Genomic DNA, 19,492 nt, shown 5'->3' with positions numbered 1-19,492 from the left:
GCTAGCATGTTAGCTTGAGCCAAACTAGCACGAGTCAATCTGCTCAGGCTGGGAAGCTTGCTTTCAGCTGCAGTCTAGAATGACCCAAAAGGTTTGGGTGTTTCGTGATCTACATTGACTGCAGAGTTATGGTCATATTGTGTCATCTAACTCGATTGGTCATACTCAAGTTCTAATATGATGAAATATTATAGTTTAGACATGCCTCTGGAGTCCAAATCTTCCTCACCACCTGGAAGCCAGGACTGTATTTTGTCAGGAATATCTTTTTGGAAGAGTTTTAGAGAGAACACACAAAATTCACAGGGGTTTCCGCAAAGATTTCCGCAGGATCATTTCTCTTACCTAGATAAGCTGCAAGAGGTTCATTTCTTTCTGAAGACTTGTCACGAAATGTATCATTTCTTGGCATTAAAACCATACTGTTTTTTTGCATGACTACTGTCCCATTCCAGTCATATGCTCCAACTGCTCCAAGCATGATCCAGTCCTTACATTCAGAAAAAAAACCAAAACCATTGTTCTTTACAAGAACCATAATCATCGTCTCTGGATTTTCTTTGATATTCTTTGATTTTTGTTTCACATATACTTGCAATATTTAGCCTTGCGTTTCATACATTAGTATGTTCCTCACAATCATAAAGTGAAGTCACTTTTCATCCCATTTTTATTAACAACTTTGGGCCAAAGGAGTAAAGGCAAAGTGGAATATGTCTTATTCCACTGGGGTATGCAGAGCCAGATAGCATAAGCAAGACAGCAAAAGTAGCCAGGGCAAGGCCAACTAGGAAATGCACTCATTTAATGCCATTCTTGGGTAGCCTCTTAGTACAGTGCTTCTACTGATCTCCAGATGGATTTTAAACCCCTTGGGATGGGTCTGCTGATCTTTTGTGCCTGTAGGAGTCAGTCTGGCCTTCCAGAAAAAGTAAAGGTGTCCCATTTCCAGTCTGCTGAAATATCAACAAATCCATTCCTTCAACGAGGTTCTGATCTTGGCAGTTTGTCCCTTTGGCTACTGCAACCATATACAATACCAAATGGATCTTAAGCCTTCCTCTGGCTGGTAGTCTGGATAATATCTGTGTGTAAGGGCTAATAATCTCTCTGAATCATAATTACCATGTTATATTTTATATCCCTCCATGTAAAAGTGGAGAGATTGTATTTCTGAAACAGTATTTGTGCAAGGTCAAGTGAAACAAAGTCTGTTGCTCAGGTTTTCATCAATGCTAAACTCTAACTGCATTCAAACCTGTGGGGGAGGCCTTTTCACATGGGCCAGTTCATCTCCGATGAACTGCCCAGTTCATTCCCTCTCTCTTTGTGTTGTTTTCCTTTGCCTCTATTTTTTTTCTTAGGGTGGAGGTCTTTCCATCCTTTGGGCCTAGTATTTAATTAACATATTAATTTTGTACATTGTCTAGATCATCACAATGGGCACATTATTATTTTCTAAAATAAATAAAGAGTTAATGATTTCTGGTTACTACAGTTTTCAGCTTGTGGGGGGAGAGATAGTTCAGTGGTTTGAGCATTGGCCTGCTAAACCCAGGGTTGTGAGTTCAATCCTTGAGGGGGCCATTTAGGGTTCTGGGGCAGAAATTGGGGATAGGTCCTGCTTTGAGCAGGTGATTGGACTAGATGACCTCCTGAGGTCCCTTCCAACCCTGATATTCTGTGATTCAGTACCCTGCACTGATGTTCCATTAATATTTACCACTTAGAATTTATGTATTTGAAATAGTCAATGTATTAAAAATGCTATACCTCTAGTAATACAGAACTTATACATTTCAGTATTTTATAGTTAAAACTGTCATTTAATAATATGAAATCTTTCCAAGAGATGGCATAAAAACCTCTTACTTTTAAAATACAATAACAACAATTTGCATTTATAGAAAATCATTTGCTGATGCCACAGTGCTATGTGAGCATTAATTAATTTAGATTCACAAAACTTATTCTTATAAATATTTTTCTATTCATTTTACAAATGACTGAGTTATTGAGAGCTTCAAAATGTGATACAGCAAACCAGTAACAAAATTGTGGACAGAATTCAGGAATCCTAATTCCAGATCCATGCATTAACCAATAAACAGCTGCTTCCCTTCTAAAAACAATTTCTACATCTAAACAGTCAATTTACCTGGGAATAATGAGCACTGAAGCCAGCTTGAGACATTTCCATTTCAAACGAGGCTGCCAGCTGGTCTGTTGTAGCTATCAAACAGGACATTTGAAATTTTAAACATGTTATGGGTTTCAGTATAAAATAATGAAAACTCTGACCTGAGTTGATGGTGAGATGATGCAATTAACTAGACTGTTCACTAAACACAGTTTACTGTGCATCATTATTTAATGAACATTACAGACTTAATGGCCTGGGTAATTAGTGTTACTGTTAAGAACAAGAAGCTGTTTCCACTCTACTGCATTATATCCATTCTAACTTATTGTATTATCATTTGTTTTAAAATAATGTTTGGACTGACCTCAGCCCAATGGTAAATATGTCTGGTATGTCTGATCAAAACTGATCCAGCCATTTTTCACTTGAGCTAAGTAACCAGTAAAACCCCTATTTGTGCAACCTTTGTTTTGCTCTCAAATACTCAAAAATGGTAGGCAGCTTTAATGAAAATGTAGCAAAGTTGCCACCTCAGTGCACCCCTTGTGGCCAGATATAGTAATGCAGAAACACTGCCTCATTTTCCCCAGCGTCTACTCTGGCCAGACCATTTTAGCTAACACCTTCCAGGGCCTCTGAGCCTGTTACCAAAATCCTAAAAAATATGAAAAGTAGGGCTGTCAAGAGATTAAAAAAATTAATCGTGATTAATGGCACAATTAAAAACATGAAGCATGATTGATCCTGCGATTAAACGACTAATAATTCACCTCATACAAGTACTGTAATGCAATCTCTTTATCATGAAAGTTGAACTTACAAATGGAGAATTATGTACAAAAAATAACTGCATTCAAAAATAAAATAATATAAAACTTTAGAGCCTGGTGGCTTTAGAGCCACTCAGTCCTATTTCTTGTACAGCCAGTTACTCAGACAAACAAGTTTGTTTACATTTGCAGGGGATAATGCTGCCTGCTTCTTGTTTACAATGTCATCTGAAAGTGAGAACAGGTGTTTGTATAGCACTGTTATAGCCAGCGGCACAATATATTTACATGCTAGATATGTTAAAGATTCATATGTCCCTTCATGCTTCAACCACCATTCCAGAGGACGTGTCCATGCTGATGACGGGTTCTGCTAGATAACAATCCAAAGCAGAGCGGACCGACGCATGTTCATTTTCAACATCTGTGTCAGATAACACCAGCAGAAGGTTGATTTTCCTTTTTGGTGGTTTGGGTTCTGTGGTTTCCCCATCAGAGCATTGCGCTTTTAAAACTTCTGAAAACATGCTTCGTGCTTCATCCCTCTCAGATTTTGGAAGGCACTTCAGATTCTTAAACCTTGGGTTGAGTGTCGTAGCTATCTTTTTAGAAATCTCACATTGGTACCTTTTTTGCATTTTGTCAAATCTGCTGTGAAAGTGTTCTTAAAATGAATAACATGCTGGGTCATCATCTGAGACTGCTATAACATGAAATATATGGCAGAATGTGGATAAAACAGCAGGAAACATACAATTCTACCCAAAGGAGTTCAGTCATAAATGTAATTAATGCATTTTTTTTTAACGAGCATCGTCAGCATGTAAGCATGTCCTCTGGAATGGTGGCCGAAACATGAAGAGATGTATGAATGTTGAGCACACCTGGCATGTAACTACCTTGCAATGCCTGCTATGAAAGTGCCATCAAATGCCTGTTCTCACTTTCAGGTGATACTGTAAATAAGAAGCAGGCAGCATTATCTCTCATAAATGTAAACAAACTTATTTCTCGTAGCGATTAGCTGAACAAGAAGTAGGACTTTGTGGACTTGGAGGCTCTAAAGTTTTACAATTATTTTGTTTTTGAGTGCAGTTATGTCACAAAAAAATCTACATTTGTAAGTTGCACTTTCACGATACAGCTATTGCATTATAGTACTTTCATGAGGTGAATTGAAAAATACTATTTCTTTTGTTTATCATTTTTACAGTGCAAATATTTGTAATAAAAATAATAATATAAAGTGAGCACTGTACACTTGCATTCCGTGTTGCAATAGAAATCAATATATTTGAAAATATAGAAAAACATCCAAAACTATTTAATACTTTTCAATTGGCATTCTATTTAACAGTGTGATTAAAACTGCGATTAATCTCAATTAATTTTTTTGAGTTAATCGCATGCATTAACTGCGATTAATCGACAGCCCTAATGAAAAGCAACCAGTCCTTCAGCCCAGCCAGGCTCAGGAACCCACCTATTCCTCAGTATCTACCATTTTCACCACACCTTTCTGCAGGTTCCTGTGTCTCAAACACCACCACTGTCTAGGGGTTAGTACGCTCCTCCCCTTGCTAGCAGTTCAGATAGGCTGCAGCTCATCAGGGTTCCTGTCTCCAGGCAGGCTCCTTGCCTTCCACAGGACAGTCTGTCTGTACCACTTTCCCCATCAGCCTCTAATTGTTGGGCTTCCCCCTTTTAAACTCTCCTTTTAAGCTTAACGTCCAAATAAGATGTGATAGGGTATGGCTAGTTAAGCCTCAGATTGCCAATTAACCCCTTCCAACCAGGGACAGTGTTTATATGCCCTGTCAGAAAGGAATAATTAATGTTAGAGCCATGTGAACCTTGCACACCAAAACCCCCACTAAAAGATTCACTGAGCTTCAGGCAAGACTTGGCTGACCTGACTTCAGACAAGGGCTGGGAACCTTATTCTTTTCCAACAAGCTACAAGAACACCCCACTCTTCCTTTTAGATGGCTTTGGATAAGGAGCTAATCTGGTGGCCTGGTATGGTACAGCATCTTTTCAAAAGATTCAGGAGGCAGCCAACTAGCCTCACCTTAATTTTCGGGGGACTGCTGTCAATTTCCTCACTCTGAGAAGCACAGCAAATATCTTCAGTGGAATAAATAGTCTGTCTGGTCCCACTTTCATCAATGGCAGGATTAGAAAGGCTCCCTGGCCCAATGCTACATTCAGCTCATATCTTTACTTCATTCCATGGTGATAAATCCCAGAGAACAACCCATGGTAACAGAGGAAAAGGGGTTGTAAAACATACTTTGAGGTTTGCTTGGCAAGAACCTTCTGTTTGCCTGTAGTCTGAGAACCTTAACTCCAGGCAAACCTCAAAGAATGTGAAACAAACCCCTTTGTAAGAAACCATTGCCTCATGCATATTTAGTCACCAAAGGCATCAGAGGAAGTTCAGCCTGTGAAGTTCAGTACATAAAACCCAGGTGTCCATCACTTGAGCAAAAGGAGTAATTTTTTTTGTCAACAATAAACTATTAATTGTTGTGGTCAGCCACTAGAGGGAGACATGATCATGGCCACTCAGGCAATGTATTATACGTGCAGACACATCCCCATAGATGCACAAGACCTAATTATTGTACTTAGTCTGAGAAAAATAGGTAATGTTTAAAAGCAGAAAATTCTAACGTTACATATTGGCTGATATTTAATATTTACCATGGGCAGCCTTAAACTCCCCATGCCGGCCTCTCTGAAGCCAGTTGTGTAAAGTGGGATCCTCCTGTTATACTGTAGATGACAATATTACAGTTACCGCTGTGAATACAGATTAGAGAATGGTGCCCACTCTAATTTTCCATTTTTTTTTAAACTGCGAAACATTCTAAAGATGTCTTGTGCAAAAAACACTTCTGCCAACCTAAAGTTTGGGTAAAACAGAAAACCACAGCCCATGCCATGAGATTTAGAGTCATATGAAAAAGATTATGTACAAAAATTCATTTTCTGGCACAGAATTGAATTGTGCAGTGTTACTTGGCTTTGGTTTTTGCACTCTCTCTCTGTTTTTTTCCTTTGTAGGTTTTTTTAAACAAACAACCCCCTGCCCCCCAGGAAATAAAATGTAAGATTTATGTTAATATGATGCTGGTTAGACTTAGAATTGAAACACATTAAAATCAGGCACTTCAACATGAAGTTTCATGCTGTGCTGCAGAAGATAACTCAACCATCTTGAGCACAGTTAGCAAACACTTTCTAGCCAGCACCAAAACCATGAAGCTGTGTTTGACACAGGGAAGCTTCCCAAGGGCAAGGACAAAGTGAATCCTTCCCCTCCCCTAGAAATATTGTGTCCATGGTTGATACTGCAGCTCTGAGACTGGAATAACTCCAGCTGTGTCTTCGGCTCTGTGTGAGGCAATGACTACAGAATCCACAATCCACCTTGCCTAGCCCCAACACAGATTACATTGCACATTGGTACACAGCGGTTCCCACAGAGCTGGGCTCCTTAGTGCACATTCTGCTGCCTCTGAGCAGCTGGACAGCACTGCTTCTGCTGAGTCTGGGGAACTCCCACACCAAGGAAGAGGGGGCAGGATTTTAAACTTCCTCCAACCCCACAAGTGGCTCAGTCAACGTTACTGTAGAACCTTGGTCCATACCTTCAGCACCGAGTCCAGCTTCCCTAAAGGGGCAGACAAAGACTTCCCTGGTGCAGATGGCATAGAGCATAGCCAGCTCCACTCCACCCATCTCTCAGGGAGGAAAATGCAGCACAACCAGTGCTCTGTCTTACCCTTAGGGGGTGTGGTGAAGTCCTAATGGGACTTTGGCAGCTGATGTAACTCAGAACAGGCCTTAGGTTTCAGCCCCTGACCAGCCCAGAATCAGTGGGTTGGAAAGGATTTTCAGAGCCACCTTCCTTCCCATCTCTCTAGCTGCACAAAACATAAGCCCAGCTCAGCTGAGGATTGATTCAATTTTTCAATTCCTGACTTCTCTATGTTTACATTATTAACCTTAATTTTGCCTGAACATCATTTTTGCATACAAGAGAAAGTTTATTTTTCCTGTGTCAAACAGAAGCTTATTTAAAAAAGTCCTTTTGTATGAATTTGAAAACATTTAGTACCTTGATCAAATGTACTTGAAATTAGAAAATTGCTGGAGAAAAGGCTACATTTTTTTTGAGGTATGTAACAACATATGGTATTTTTCTTTGTTTAGCTAAACCTTTGTCTTTTGAAGGCCACTATTTCACATTCCTCAAATAAACGAAGTTCAAAAGTGAGAAAATTAGAAGTCTTCAAAAGCCAAGAAAGGAAAACAAGAAAATATAACACTTAATCGAAAGAAGCTGTCTAATATTTTTAAACAATACAGTTAAAAATATTGGTACTTTATCCAGATAAATGCTTTAATAATAACAAGCTGTCTAAATGTGTCTAAATAGTGGAATTCTAATTTAAATGTTTTTATAAATTATTTCTTATATTTATATTATTTCTTGACATTCAAGTTAACAGTATCTTTTGGTCTAGCCATAAACAATCCCATTCCAATTATTTGGAAAGTTGAGATATTGAAATGTGAAGTATATGCAGATGTCTTCCCTGCATGGCAATGTAATCCTTTTGAAAAGTGGCTATAATTTAAGATGAAGAAACAACTTGGTGTTCTGTTACTAGCCACACACTTGAAACACAATATTGACTCATTGGAATAGAGGATGTGGGCTGATTTGGATGGCGGATGTGGCAGCCATTAATACACAAAGGATCTTCTCTATTAAAAATTTGGACTCCATGAACATTTCCAAAAGGAAAGAATAGTTTGGTGCAGCTCTACCTCCTTGGCCAACTATCTTGTGTGGCAAAGTAATGTTATAATTAAGGCTACCTTTTAGTCACGTATTTTTAGTAAAAGTCATGGACAGGTCACGGGCAGTAAACAAAAATTCTCAACCTGTGACCTGTCCTTGACTTGTACTATATACCCTTGACTAAACCTTGCGGGGGGGTGGGGGGGAGGTGGCCTGGGGGGCATCTCAGGGGCACTGTGGGTGATGGGGGAGGGTGGCCCGTGACCCCTGCTGGTACTGGCGGGGGGGCGGGGGGAGGGACGGCATGGCCTGGAACCCCCACTGGTGCTGTGGGGAGCAGTTGTTGGGGCTGACAGGCTCCCTGCCTGGCTCTGCACCTCCCCGGAAGTGGCGACATCACCCTCCCTCAGCTCCTAGGTGGAGGTGTGGCCAGGCAGCTCTGCGCACTGCCTCTGCCCCGAGCACTGGCTCCGCAGCTCCCATTGGCCGGGAACCGTGGCCAATGGGAGCTGTGGGTGCAGTGCCTACAGGTGAAGGCAGCGTGGAGAGCTGCCTGGCCATGCCTCCGCCTAGGAGCTGAGGAATGTCGCTGCTTCCGGGGAGCCTCCCCAAGGTAAGCGCCACCCAGAGCCCTCACCCCCTCCCACGGCCCAACCCCCAGCCCTGAGCCCCCTCCCACACCCAAACTCCTGCTGCTGCTGTGGGGAGTGGGGCATGGCCCAAGACTGCCCCAGCAGTGGCTGGTGCGGCTGGCCCTGGAGCAGCCTGAGCAACACCGGCTGCTGCAGAAGTACCAGAGCTCCCGGAAAGTAATGAAATCTGTGACTTCCATGACCTCCATGACAAACTCACAGCCTTAGTTATAATCAATAACTAACCAACATTTAGGAAGTAGTCACATACTACTGCGGGGAGGGGCACTGCAGAAAAATGTAGGATAGACAGACATGGTGAAATTTTTCACCCTTTAAATCAAAATGCACTCCTTTCCCAATAGTTTCCAAAAATCACCTTGTCTCAGCAAACACCAATGAAATGTAAAATGAGACCAGGAGAAATTTAGAGATCCATTGTGTCTTGTATTATCTTTAACACTTCAAACTCCAGGTAAAGTTTCAAATAAATAAATAAATAAATAAATAAATATAGGAGGAAGAGATTTGGTACTGTTGGTGTGTTACCACGATGGTGCCTAATAGAGTGACCTTCTTTACTTTTTCCAGCCTACTGTCTCCATCTACTCAGCCTCGGAGCATAACATTTCACATCATCTACCCTCTCTGATATGTGTTGCAAGACAGCTGTATGACCAGCATGTTAAAAAATGAACATATAATGTATTGTACTTTACACAGTACAGTACATCCCCAAGAGTAGGTGATCCATTATTTACTTCAGTCATAATGCAAGGATACATTAAAATTTAAAGAAATTTCATACCTTCTAGGGCAAATATTCTCTCTCCAAGTGCTTCAACAATAGTAAGAAGAGCTAATTCATCTGAGACATTGAAGAAATGCTTTTCAGTAGGTTCACTTGCAATTGATTTTATTTCCTCCACAAATTTCTCTGTACTTAAATTTCCTCTGTTGTAGCTGCCAAGAATCTAAGGCAATAAAAAAATGTCTAGAATATATTTTACAAATTATATTTTAAAGACACATTTTAGGCAGATTGTCAGTGCATACTGGGAAATATTACCTTAGCTTAATTCAATCCACTTAACATTAGCCCTACAGTGTCAGAAAAGCACTTTTGGTAATATGAGATCATGAATATTAACTTTAAAGTTTGTCTAGAAGTTGACGCAAACTCTCGTGTTCCCTTCAAAAAACCAGATTCTCACAAACATCAAATTTAAGGGAAATATATATATATATCCATAAACCTCCATTGAAGTGTGAATTTAGAGTGGGGCGTTCAAAAAAGCTCAACATGGCACTAACTCTGTTCCCACTGATATCTTCAAGGAGTACACAGTTATGTAGGGTGACGAAACATCCCGTTTTTAAAGGGACAATCCCGTATTTAAGACCTCCTGCAGGTGTCCTGACTTTTTCTTGAAAACTGGCAAATTGTCCCATATTTTATGTCTCTCCCTCTCCCCTCCATATCAGCACTGGGGGGTCCTACTGCTGGCCAGATCCCTTCTCGCGAGCCACCCGCCCACCAGTGGTGATTGAGGGGGTGGTCCAGTAGCTGACGATGGGGGCGGGCGTGTGCAAGGCTGGTGGAGGGACGAAGATGCAGTGTGCAGGGCTGGCCGCTCCCTCTGCTGGTCCATCAGCACAGCACCTGCTGCATGCCAGCTCTCAGCCAGCAAGGCCCCACCCCCCGTCCTGGTTCCAGACAGCAGTGGCTGTGCATTGAGAGCTGCGGTGGCTGGTGAGTGTAGGCAGGTGCCACATGGCAGCGGGTTACATGACGCCTCTGCTGCCCACCCATTGGCCCTTTACGTGCCCCACCTCTCACTGTCCTCTCCCTGCTTTGCCCCATCATCTCCCCCAGCCTTGCTGCTCCTCCATATCCTCCCCGGAGGGACACATCCCGCTCCCAGCTGTGCAGAGAACCAGCCCCTGGTCGGACTGTTCAGCTCACCAACAGCCTGGCCAGCAGGCTCCTTCCTTCCCCCACTGCCTCTGGCTGGGTCAGCACCCTGGAAAAGCCCAAGACCCTCTGGCCTGTGGTGCTGGCCAGGAGGAGCCAAGCCCTGCATGTGCCAAAGCCCCGTCTAGTGCTGGCACAGGGAAACTTCTCTGCCCCTCAGCTAAGTTCTGGAGTGGTGGTGAGGGAAGTGATTTCCAGCCTGTTTGTGCCCCAACCCTGCAGGCTTCACAGCAGCACCCCCAGGCAGGGGGCTTAGCACCCTCTTCATCCACCCTCCCCCCACCCTGGGTCCTGTCCTGTCCACAGGGAGCATGGGGTTTCTCCGTCCCCTAGGCACACTCCCATGCTGAGCTGGGTTTACTGAAGCCCCTGCAGTCTCAGGGCCTTGGCGCACAATGCATCCTTAGGGCTTAATCCCTTCCTGCCCGTGCTGTAGCCAGGGGACCAGAGGCAGTTATATCAGTGGCCAGCAGCAGCCTGGAGGTGTTAGCTGCCTTTCGACACTGTGCGGGCAGGACGGGAAAAGTTGCTTCCAGCCACAGGGGAGTGTGTGTGGAGGGGACAGATAAGCTCTGCAAAGACAGGGGCCAGGTCATCCCTTCCCCCACTCCTCCTCCCCTGTGGCTGGAAGCAGCTCCCATCCCTTCCCTCCTGCACAGTGCTGAAAAGCTGCTGCTGGCCACATTGTGGTGTGAACCGTGGAAGAAATCTGGGGATGGGGGGCATGCGACCTTGAGCTTCTCCCCCTCCTCCACGTGTTGCCTTGGGAAGACATGGCACCAGGTGCCAGGAGAGGCAGGCCTGTCCTGGGGCCCCAGCCAGTCATGAAGAGCAGAGAGCGCCAGGCAGGGAGGGTCAGGTCGGTCGGTCACCCGCCCCGTGTCAGAGAGTTGTATGGGAGTGTACGTGTGTCACCTTTCCCCGTGTGAACCCTAAAGCCTTAAAGATAAGAAGGTATATAAAAAGAATCCAAGTACGCAGTATTGCTTTTTAACAGGGCCTCAGTCAACTTGATGTTAATTTGAACGTTTATGCTGCTTAGTTCCGACTGATTTCTATTGAACTCACTTGAATATGAGTAATTTTACCAGGTGTCCCACATTCAGCGTAGGGAAATAAGGTCACCCTACAGTTACGCCAAGGCCTAGCTTTTCTGAAAATACCAACCATATCCACCACAACAATCACGTGCTATAACTGCTGTTACCCTCATCCTTCCCTATATCCTACAACATTTCTAAATCACCCATTGAGTTACATCGTAATTCAGGCCACAACCCTACATGGGATGCACAATTTTAGTGAGGTCCTGTACAGGTGCAAGGGTCCACGAGCTCATATCACATTGCGGTATCAGGGCCATAGATTGTATGCCCTTTGGGGGCAGGAATACTCTCTTTTATTTAAGTGCCATGAAAATTTATTTCATTATAAAAATAAACAACAATAATGGGCACTTCTTTGCAGTGCTAATGACTAGACTCTAGAGAATGGTACTGGAAATCAGGACAGCTATGTTCTGTTCCCTGCTCTGTTGCCAACTTTGTGAGGTCTTTGTCAATTATGTAACTTCTGCATACCTCAGTTTACTGAACTGCAAAATGGGAACTTCCTTAATTCACGGGGATGTTGTGAAGGTTAATTAACTGAGCTTTCTAAAGCACTCTTAGATTCTTGGATACAATTTGCCCTGTGGATTACAGTATTATTTACTACTAGCGATGGGCCAGAAACTTACCTCCAGATCCTAATTCCTCTGGCCTTTGTGGAAGTACAGATCCAGATAGAGACCTGAATTTTGCTACAGCCCATCAATAACTATGACATTTCAGCTCCACATGGGATTTTTAATTTGGTGAACTCTTGCTTAATGAAGGAAACCATCACCAAAGCCTCATATTAAAATACTGGCAGCCTAAAACCAAATATTGTTTCCTCCTTTAAAACCTGTGATTTGTGCCATTTAGTTACACTGATGTTTAATATTTAAACAATTAGTAGTGAGCTGCTTGGCCTTGCAGGAACAGTACTTCCTGATAGTATTGTTCATGACTGGGGGTAGCAGGGAAATAGATTCTTGGATCTGGCAGTTATCTGCTCTGCTTACAAAACCTTGGAAGCAATACAACTGTGGTGTTCCTGTTAGGAGCAGTAAAGAGAAATGTGATCCTGAAGAGGGATTAAAAATAAACTTTCTAAAAAAATCAACTAGTTAAATATGGGACTAATTCTAATGTATAGTTACAGTAGATAGTTCACACACAAAAGTATTTAAGGACCTTATGTTTCTCTGCGTAGGTTATTTTCACACAGGGAATAAAATCTCAAATTTCATCTTCATTCTCTCCCGGCTTATAGGGTTTGCCCCCCTTCATGAGAGAGGCAGCTTCAATATCCTAATTGCAAATATCAATGAGGAATAAAATGATTAAAAAACCTGATAGAGTCTCTTAAGAAGTTGCTGGATGATTCAGACTGATCCACTCAATTCACTTTTGCTCTTAACAAATAGATTACACACACACAGACACAGACACAGACACAGACACACACACACACACAGAGGATGAATTGATCGGCTTTTTCTGATGTATTATAAAATTTGAAAGATGCATTTTATGTTATTTAAGTTTCTCTTATTTCCCCCTCTCTCTTGAGCAATTATAGCTCCATAAAGATGCTGTGAAATAAACTTTTTAACAGTCATTACAATTAAAAGATGAAACATGCTTTTAAGATCTAAATTTCCCTGTATCATTTCACTTACAGCAATAGAAAATCTCTGAATGTTTTCATGTTTACAGTCCTTAATCACGTCTGCTAATTTGTAGCTGTCGTGTGATTCCCCGTCAGTCACAATAACCATTACTTTCTTTACTCCTCTTCGTGCACCCCGAGCCTCAGTGAACGCCTCTTTCCTTTAGGGAAACACACAGAGAACACAGAAAAGCAAAACAGCACTCTGATTTCACAGAATTTTTAAAAAATGGATCAGAGACTAAACTACTTGCTATCAACCAATAAACAGAAGGGAAACATAAATGCTTAATCTGATCAAATGTTAAAATCTCACCCCTACATTCTTTTCTCTTTCTTTTATGTGTACTGTGATCTCTGTCTCTTTCAGTTACCTCACAGCCTAATCTGATGGATTTACAGTGCTGATCAAACAGCTGTCCACATCAGTTGTATGAGTGTCCGATTTTGCATTTACTGTCTATCCAGCAGAAGCCAGAATTCATGTCTTGAGGGTAAGGGAGGATTCCTAAAGTAATAGTATTCAGAAAAAAGAACTTTAATTCTCCCTGCATGCTCAGTGTTTGAGAGCCAGTACTTTCAGAAGCTTCTGATGCTCAGCAGCCAATAGAATCGCAGATTCTTCTAAGTTTGGTTCTGAGAGAATGTCTCTTACAGCATTTTACTACAGGATTTGTTTTACTGAAGAGTACCATAGTACTAAGTAGAGCAACAGAAGCAGAAACATCAGTACAAATCCCTGTACCACTCAGCTTTAGAAGTACCCATGACTGTTGCTGTGCTCATTAACCTTCCCTTCAGTGAGGTTGCTTCCTCCTTCCCCCTCTCCCATTTGAATGCTTTGATCCTGACTGAAATAGGATGTTAAGGTATGAGGAGGAGATGAGGTCCGAATAAACTACAGAAGAGAACAAAATAATGTAATAAATTGCATTGTCAAGGGGCTTTTTGGTAGATTGTGATGTTATTAAATACAATAATAGAACAATTAAAGCAGATGGTGTCACTCTAGAAGCAATATAGACAGACTCGTTAGATCGGTAGATCTGTGCCCTGTCTGTAGGTAGAGACGGAGATAAAGAGATAGACCGACAAAGAATACTAAGTATCAGTGTTCAACTCCCACTGTTTTCACCCAAATTCCCTCTACACTTAACAAAAATAAGATATAAAAACCAAAATTTATATAAGAAAAAATAAAAAGAACATTTACCACAGCATGGACAAAATTAAAAATATAAACCTTTCATATACACAAACTTGCATGTGTTATACAGATAATTACATATGGCATAAGGATGTGTTAAATAGAGCTGGGTGACATTTTTTAGCCCAAACTATTTTTCAATAAAATAGTCTGGTGACATCACAATATTTTGTGAATTCATGTAAATTTTGCTGACTTGTTTATTTAGAAAAAACAAAATTCTAGAAAAATCAAATTTTCATTTTGACATTTTTTAAATGAAACGTTTCAATTTTTCAGTTTCAAATGAATTTTTGTTTCTAAGTTGCCTTTAATTTTATTTTAAAAATTCAAAAACCTTTAAAAATGGTCAGCATCAAAACAAATATTTTCATTTTGGCAAAATGATTCTTTTAAAATTTTCTATTTACTGAGCAAAAATTGGTTTTGGCTCTACTCTAAATTTACTCCTTATTTAAATTAAATCTACTACTAAAAAACTCCATTATTCACCTAGCTTTAGTTCAGATACAATGGAACCCAGATGCAAACTGCCCTGGATTTTGATTTGCAAAATCAAAATCTATAAAAACCAAATCTACAAACACATCTGATTTTATTCCTCTCCACTGTAACTTATCCATACTTCATAAAATAGTATGCACTTACCTTGCTGTATCTATTCCAAGGGCTGTCATAGTTTGTGCTCCACCTCTTTGCTTTATCGCCTTGGCTGCAATCAGTACATCATCTGTTGTCATGTAAGTACTGAGGTTAAATTCATGGACTACCTTTTGCCCATATTGAACAATTCCAACCTGAAACAAGCAATTTCTGTTAAAAAAAGCCCTCAATAATGAATGTTTTTGCGATCATCAGTCTCTCTCAATGGGTTAAGACTTGCTGAAGGCCAGGGCAAGGGGTATGGACAACACAAGTCCTGGGTAGAGCTGTGTAAGTAACTGATTTGCAGGCAAAAAAATCATCGGGTGAACTCAAAATGAAAACACTTCAAAATTTTCAATAAAACAAAAAAGAGAAAATAATTATTCAGGCCTAATGAAATGTTTTGTCCAACCCCAAATTAAACATTTTATTTATTTTTTGAGTTTTTAAAACCTTTTTAAAAATAAAATTGAAGCTTTTTTAAAGAATAATTTTGAATAAAAAAATTAAAACATTTCATTTAGAAGATGTCAAAACAAAACATTTAGATTTTTTCAGAATTTTTTTCTTTTTTGTTTCAGCCAAAACAATTCAGTAAATTTAACACATATTCATGAGCTGTTTAGGTTGACCTGAAGATACTTTTTTTTTGGCAAAAAGAATTGCATCCAAAAAATTTTACTCACTTCTAGTCCTGGGGTAAATTTCTCCTAAGATAAATACATAGTTTGCATGTGAGTAGATATGGTTCGAAAACAACTATTGTGTTTCACAAAACATACTGAGGTTTTAAAATTTGGTTTTTGAATCTTTCACAAAAAGGGTGGGGGTTAGGAGGAGCAAAACCCACCCCAGTATAGCTAATAGCCAGGTGGTTAGGCCATTGACCAACGGGTTAGGAGACTCAGATTCAAGTCTGATTTAGGATAAAAAAACTGGGATAGAAAAACTCTGATTTGAATGCAGAGCCAGGCCAGTGTCTTAACTACCATGTTATAGAGAATCTCCCTCTCACCAGTTTTGTTTTTAAAAAAAATTGTCTAGCTCTACAGGTGAGCTTACACAACTGCCTATGGAGTAAGAGGACATATTTCACATCCAATAATGCTAATGCTTTTAAAATACATTTCAGTTATATCCAATATATCATTTATACTAAACCTAGAGCAGAAGTATCACTCAGCTGATGTTTTCAGGCCCCAGTATGAGATGAAGATTATAGTGATCTTTAGCTTGATCAAAAGCACAGTGCTCTCTGATTTAAGGGACAGCAGGGAGGGTAGTTCAGGCTCAGGCCATTCTCCCAGCAGGAGGTAAGCCAAACCAATAGATTCTTTATGCCTGACATGCGCCAGAGGGGAGAACTTGAATAAAATGGCAGCTCCTGGAAAAAAGGGAAACCCAAGGAGACCTCTGCTGGACAAATCTTTGTGTGAGAGATTGACACACTGAATTACAGCCAGTGTGCAAATGCCTGAGGGAACCTACTGCAAAAACAGAATGTAAAATAAAAAAAGATAAGCAATATTCCTAAATATTAATTAATTTCCCCTCATTCATCTCAGTCTCTTTTAATGTTTTGGCAGGTTCTTGACTGCTTTTACTGGGAAAAATCCACACAATATTCCATTAGCATATTTCAATTTTATGTTAAGCTTTACGATTTATTGGTGTTATTTAGGGTAATGCACTATTATGTGGCATATTTATATTTCGCCCATCTATTATTAAAAGCTCTGTAACATTTAGGTATTGGGGATCAATAAGACCTCTATAATGTTTATACAGTCATATTATTTTATAGGTGGCTTGGTGTGTGTTTTAGACTTGCTTTATAGATGTGTTTCTGAGACAATTTTATAACATTTCCATCGGCTGTGAAAAGATTTTGTTTACTAGCATTCAGACTGATGATGATATAATGGGATAAATATCCTATACTGTGATAAAGTGAACATTGACACTGTAATAGTCTTATTAACCCCATGGTCCTGCTAGCAGTATGATTATAAAGGGATATGACAATAACAGAGAATCCTAACATCACCTTTAACTTCTGCAACTCAGATTTGCTTGCTTTTTCTAAAGGAAGGATATACATAAGTTCAGCCCATTAAGATAAGTTGCACCCTTTTAAAATTGCCTCTAAAAATTCACTTCTGCTCCCATAATGAGGAATATCCAGGGGCTGTGTGCCCCTGTGGATTCTGCACAATGTGTATCTCTTGTTTAGGTTACACAAAAGACTGAGGCACACATGACATTTACTGCTCATAGAAGACGTGTGGCTAAAACTTTATCCCTTGTCAAAGATTAAATTCTGAACCCCTTGCCTCCATTGCACCTAATTTTGTGGCATGTGTTTTAACTGCAGTTGAAGGAGGAATGTGCCCAGTCAAAGGAAGCTGGCTTTCAGTGATTTCTTTTTCTTAGATAAGACCATTTAACCTATGATGGAGCTTCATCCCCCCTTATCTTCCATTTCATGTGGTAGCAGCCAATAAATTGGTACATGGAAATTAGCTCTATTCAATCATGATCTGGCTCTTGCATATAAAATAATTCCAGTGAGGTACTGTGAATATTTTAACAAGGGGCTCTCAAAACTTTTTCCGTTCACCTGTGATAAACTCAAAAGGCCACATCCCTATTCCCTACTTGGTTGTATTTTCATTGCTCTAGCCACACAAAGGGGACAGAGGCTTGTTTCAGCAATCAGCTGTGGATTCCCTTGTGTTTTAAGGAATCCCTGGGTGGCATAAAGCTGGTCTAGCCAGCTCCATGCCACCTGCTCTTGGTCCTCCTAGTGCAGGGGACAGGCCAAGAGCATGCTGGGGCCATGAATGAGTATAGGCAGAGCAAGTTGCACTCCAGCAAACCTAGGCTGATGGAATGATTCCCAGGAGACTATTACTGCCTGCACAAATAAGATCACAGCATTGAGGCTGCTCTAATTTGTGGTAGGGTCCATATCGGCCCCTGGATGCTCTCGGGATCAGGGAAGCGGAAAGGATGCTGGTTGCCACATATACCACCCCACCCCAGGAATGTCCTATGTATGTAGGGGTGCTTGTTTTTGCAGAGAAGAGGCGCAATAGGGTAAAGAATTGATTAATTTGTTTTCCCTCTTCAAAGAAAATCGTGCCCATAACCATGGAATGAAACAGCACCTCTTGACAAATGTATACTAAGAGCATTTGCTGAAAATGTTTACACTTTGTTTCTGAAAATCACACTGCATGTGTTGATAGTATAGCACAGCATTCAGCTTGTAAAATATGAAGGAGGAAGATGTGATGACCTTTTGGGAGTTCTGAGGAATCCTGCCCTAGGAGAATTTTTGAAAAAACCTGTCATCTGGTACAATCTAGTCCAAGGTGTCAAGGATACATCATCTCTGGCAGGGATAATTTACTGGTTTTCGAGAAAATTGTTACAGTCTTTGGCAAAGTGACAGAATAAGTTCCACCTTTTAAAATTAGACATAAATCGCTATTGTAATAGGAATGGAAGGTTAGGCTTTTGGGGGCTTTTATAATGGGCACACATCTGACTGATGTAACCTTACCTTAGTGGGACTATGATCCTGTCCAAACCCCCATACCTCATCAGACTACTAATCCCAATCTTACATGTAATATGAGTCTTGATTTACTTGGTTTACATATGTGAACTAGGATCCTATTAGTTAGGAGGCGATATTTCTATGTTGCCTGAAAAAAACTAACATTTTTCCTCCCAGCTTTACTGACCACAGCTTATTGAACATGTTTTTTGACTCATGACTTATTGAACATGTCTTTGTTCTCTTCCCTTACATTCCACACATTTTTATTTTCCATGAGGGAATGGTTCTGTAATTGTCCCAAGTTCCTGTGCAAAAGCGCTGTAAGACTATTCAAGGAAAAGTTCTATGTTCTGCGTGACCGTTCTATTTTAAGACAAAACTTTTTGTGGCAATATATATTGTTGTTCCTTCTATTAATAAATACAGTCCCTTGTTTGAAGTATATAAATTAGCTGTCCTAATAAATATACATGGAAACAATTGTATACCTAAAAAAACAAAACAAAACAAAACAAAACAGTAAAATTTAAAGCAATGAAATGCCAGGACATTCCTCACTGGGATGTGGAGGAGGGAGAGAAAGAAAATTATTAGTTTTAGCCAACTTATTTGAGATGAGATTAAAAACTGAAAAAGCTTGGAAAGCAATAACAGATGGTTCATTTTTATGGATATAGAACCAGCTGAACTTTCCTCAGTAATGACACAGTCTGATTTATTCCATGGCATTTTGTTTGGTCTATCTTGCCCCTAATGAGTCAAACATAATGATCTTTAAGCCACCACTAAATCCTCCCTTCATACAAAACCTCCTTAATGCCACAATATTTTTTATACATGTAATGCCCTTTCTGTCTTTTGGAAATAAAAGTGATCATTAGGATACCACGGGGCACGTTTTATTAGCCCATTGATTCAGCCCGGTGGGGGGCATCATGAGGCACAAGCCACTTGCCCATAGCCCCCCAAAGTGTGAATT

The 19,492-nt window shown here is 40.6% G+C and overlaps 1 protein-coding gene across 3 annotated transcripts in view; it reads right to left on the bottom strand.

The window, feature by feature from the left end:
• Positions 1-19,492, bottom strand: part of ITGA1 (integrin subunit alpha 1) — a 129,590-nt gene that overhangs the window by 61,122 nt on the left and 48,976 nt on the right. For all 3 annotated transcript variants that reach the window (XM_073343911.1, XM_073343913.1, XM_073343912.1), the window contains 5 exons: positions 14,949-15,097; positions 13,104-13,254; positions 9,170-9,335; positions 2,159-2,232; positions 346-490 (listed from right to left, as the gene is read on the bottom strand). In XM_073343911.1, coding sequence (XP_073200012.1) covers positions 346-490; positions 2,159-2,232; positions 9,170-9,335; positions 13,104-13,254; positions 14,949-15,097 — 685 coding nt within the window. The remainder of the gene's footprint in view (positions 1-345; positions 491-2,158; positions 2,233-9,169; positions 9,336-13,103; positions 13,255-14,948; positions 15,098-19,492) is intronic.

This window comes from Lepidochelys kempii, chromosome 5 (assembly GCF_965140265.1).
Source record: "Lepidochelys kempii isolate rLepKem1 chromosome 5, rLepKem1.hap2, whole genome shotgun sequence".
Lineage (NCBI taxonomy): Eukaryota > Metazoa > Chordata > Testudines > Cheloniidae > Lepidochelys > Lepidochelys kempii.
Note: the sequence above shows the minus strand (reverse complement) of the source record. Positions and strands in the feature narration are given on the sequence as shown.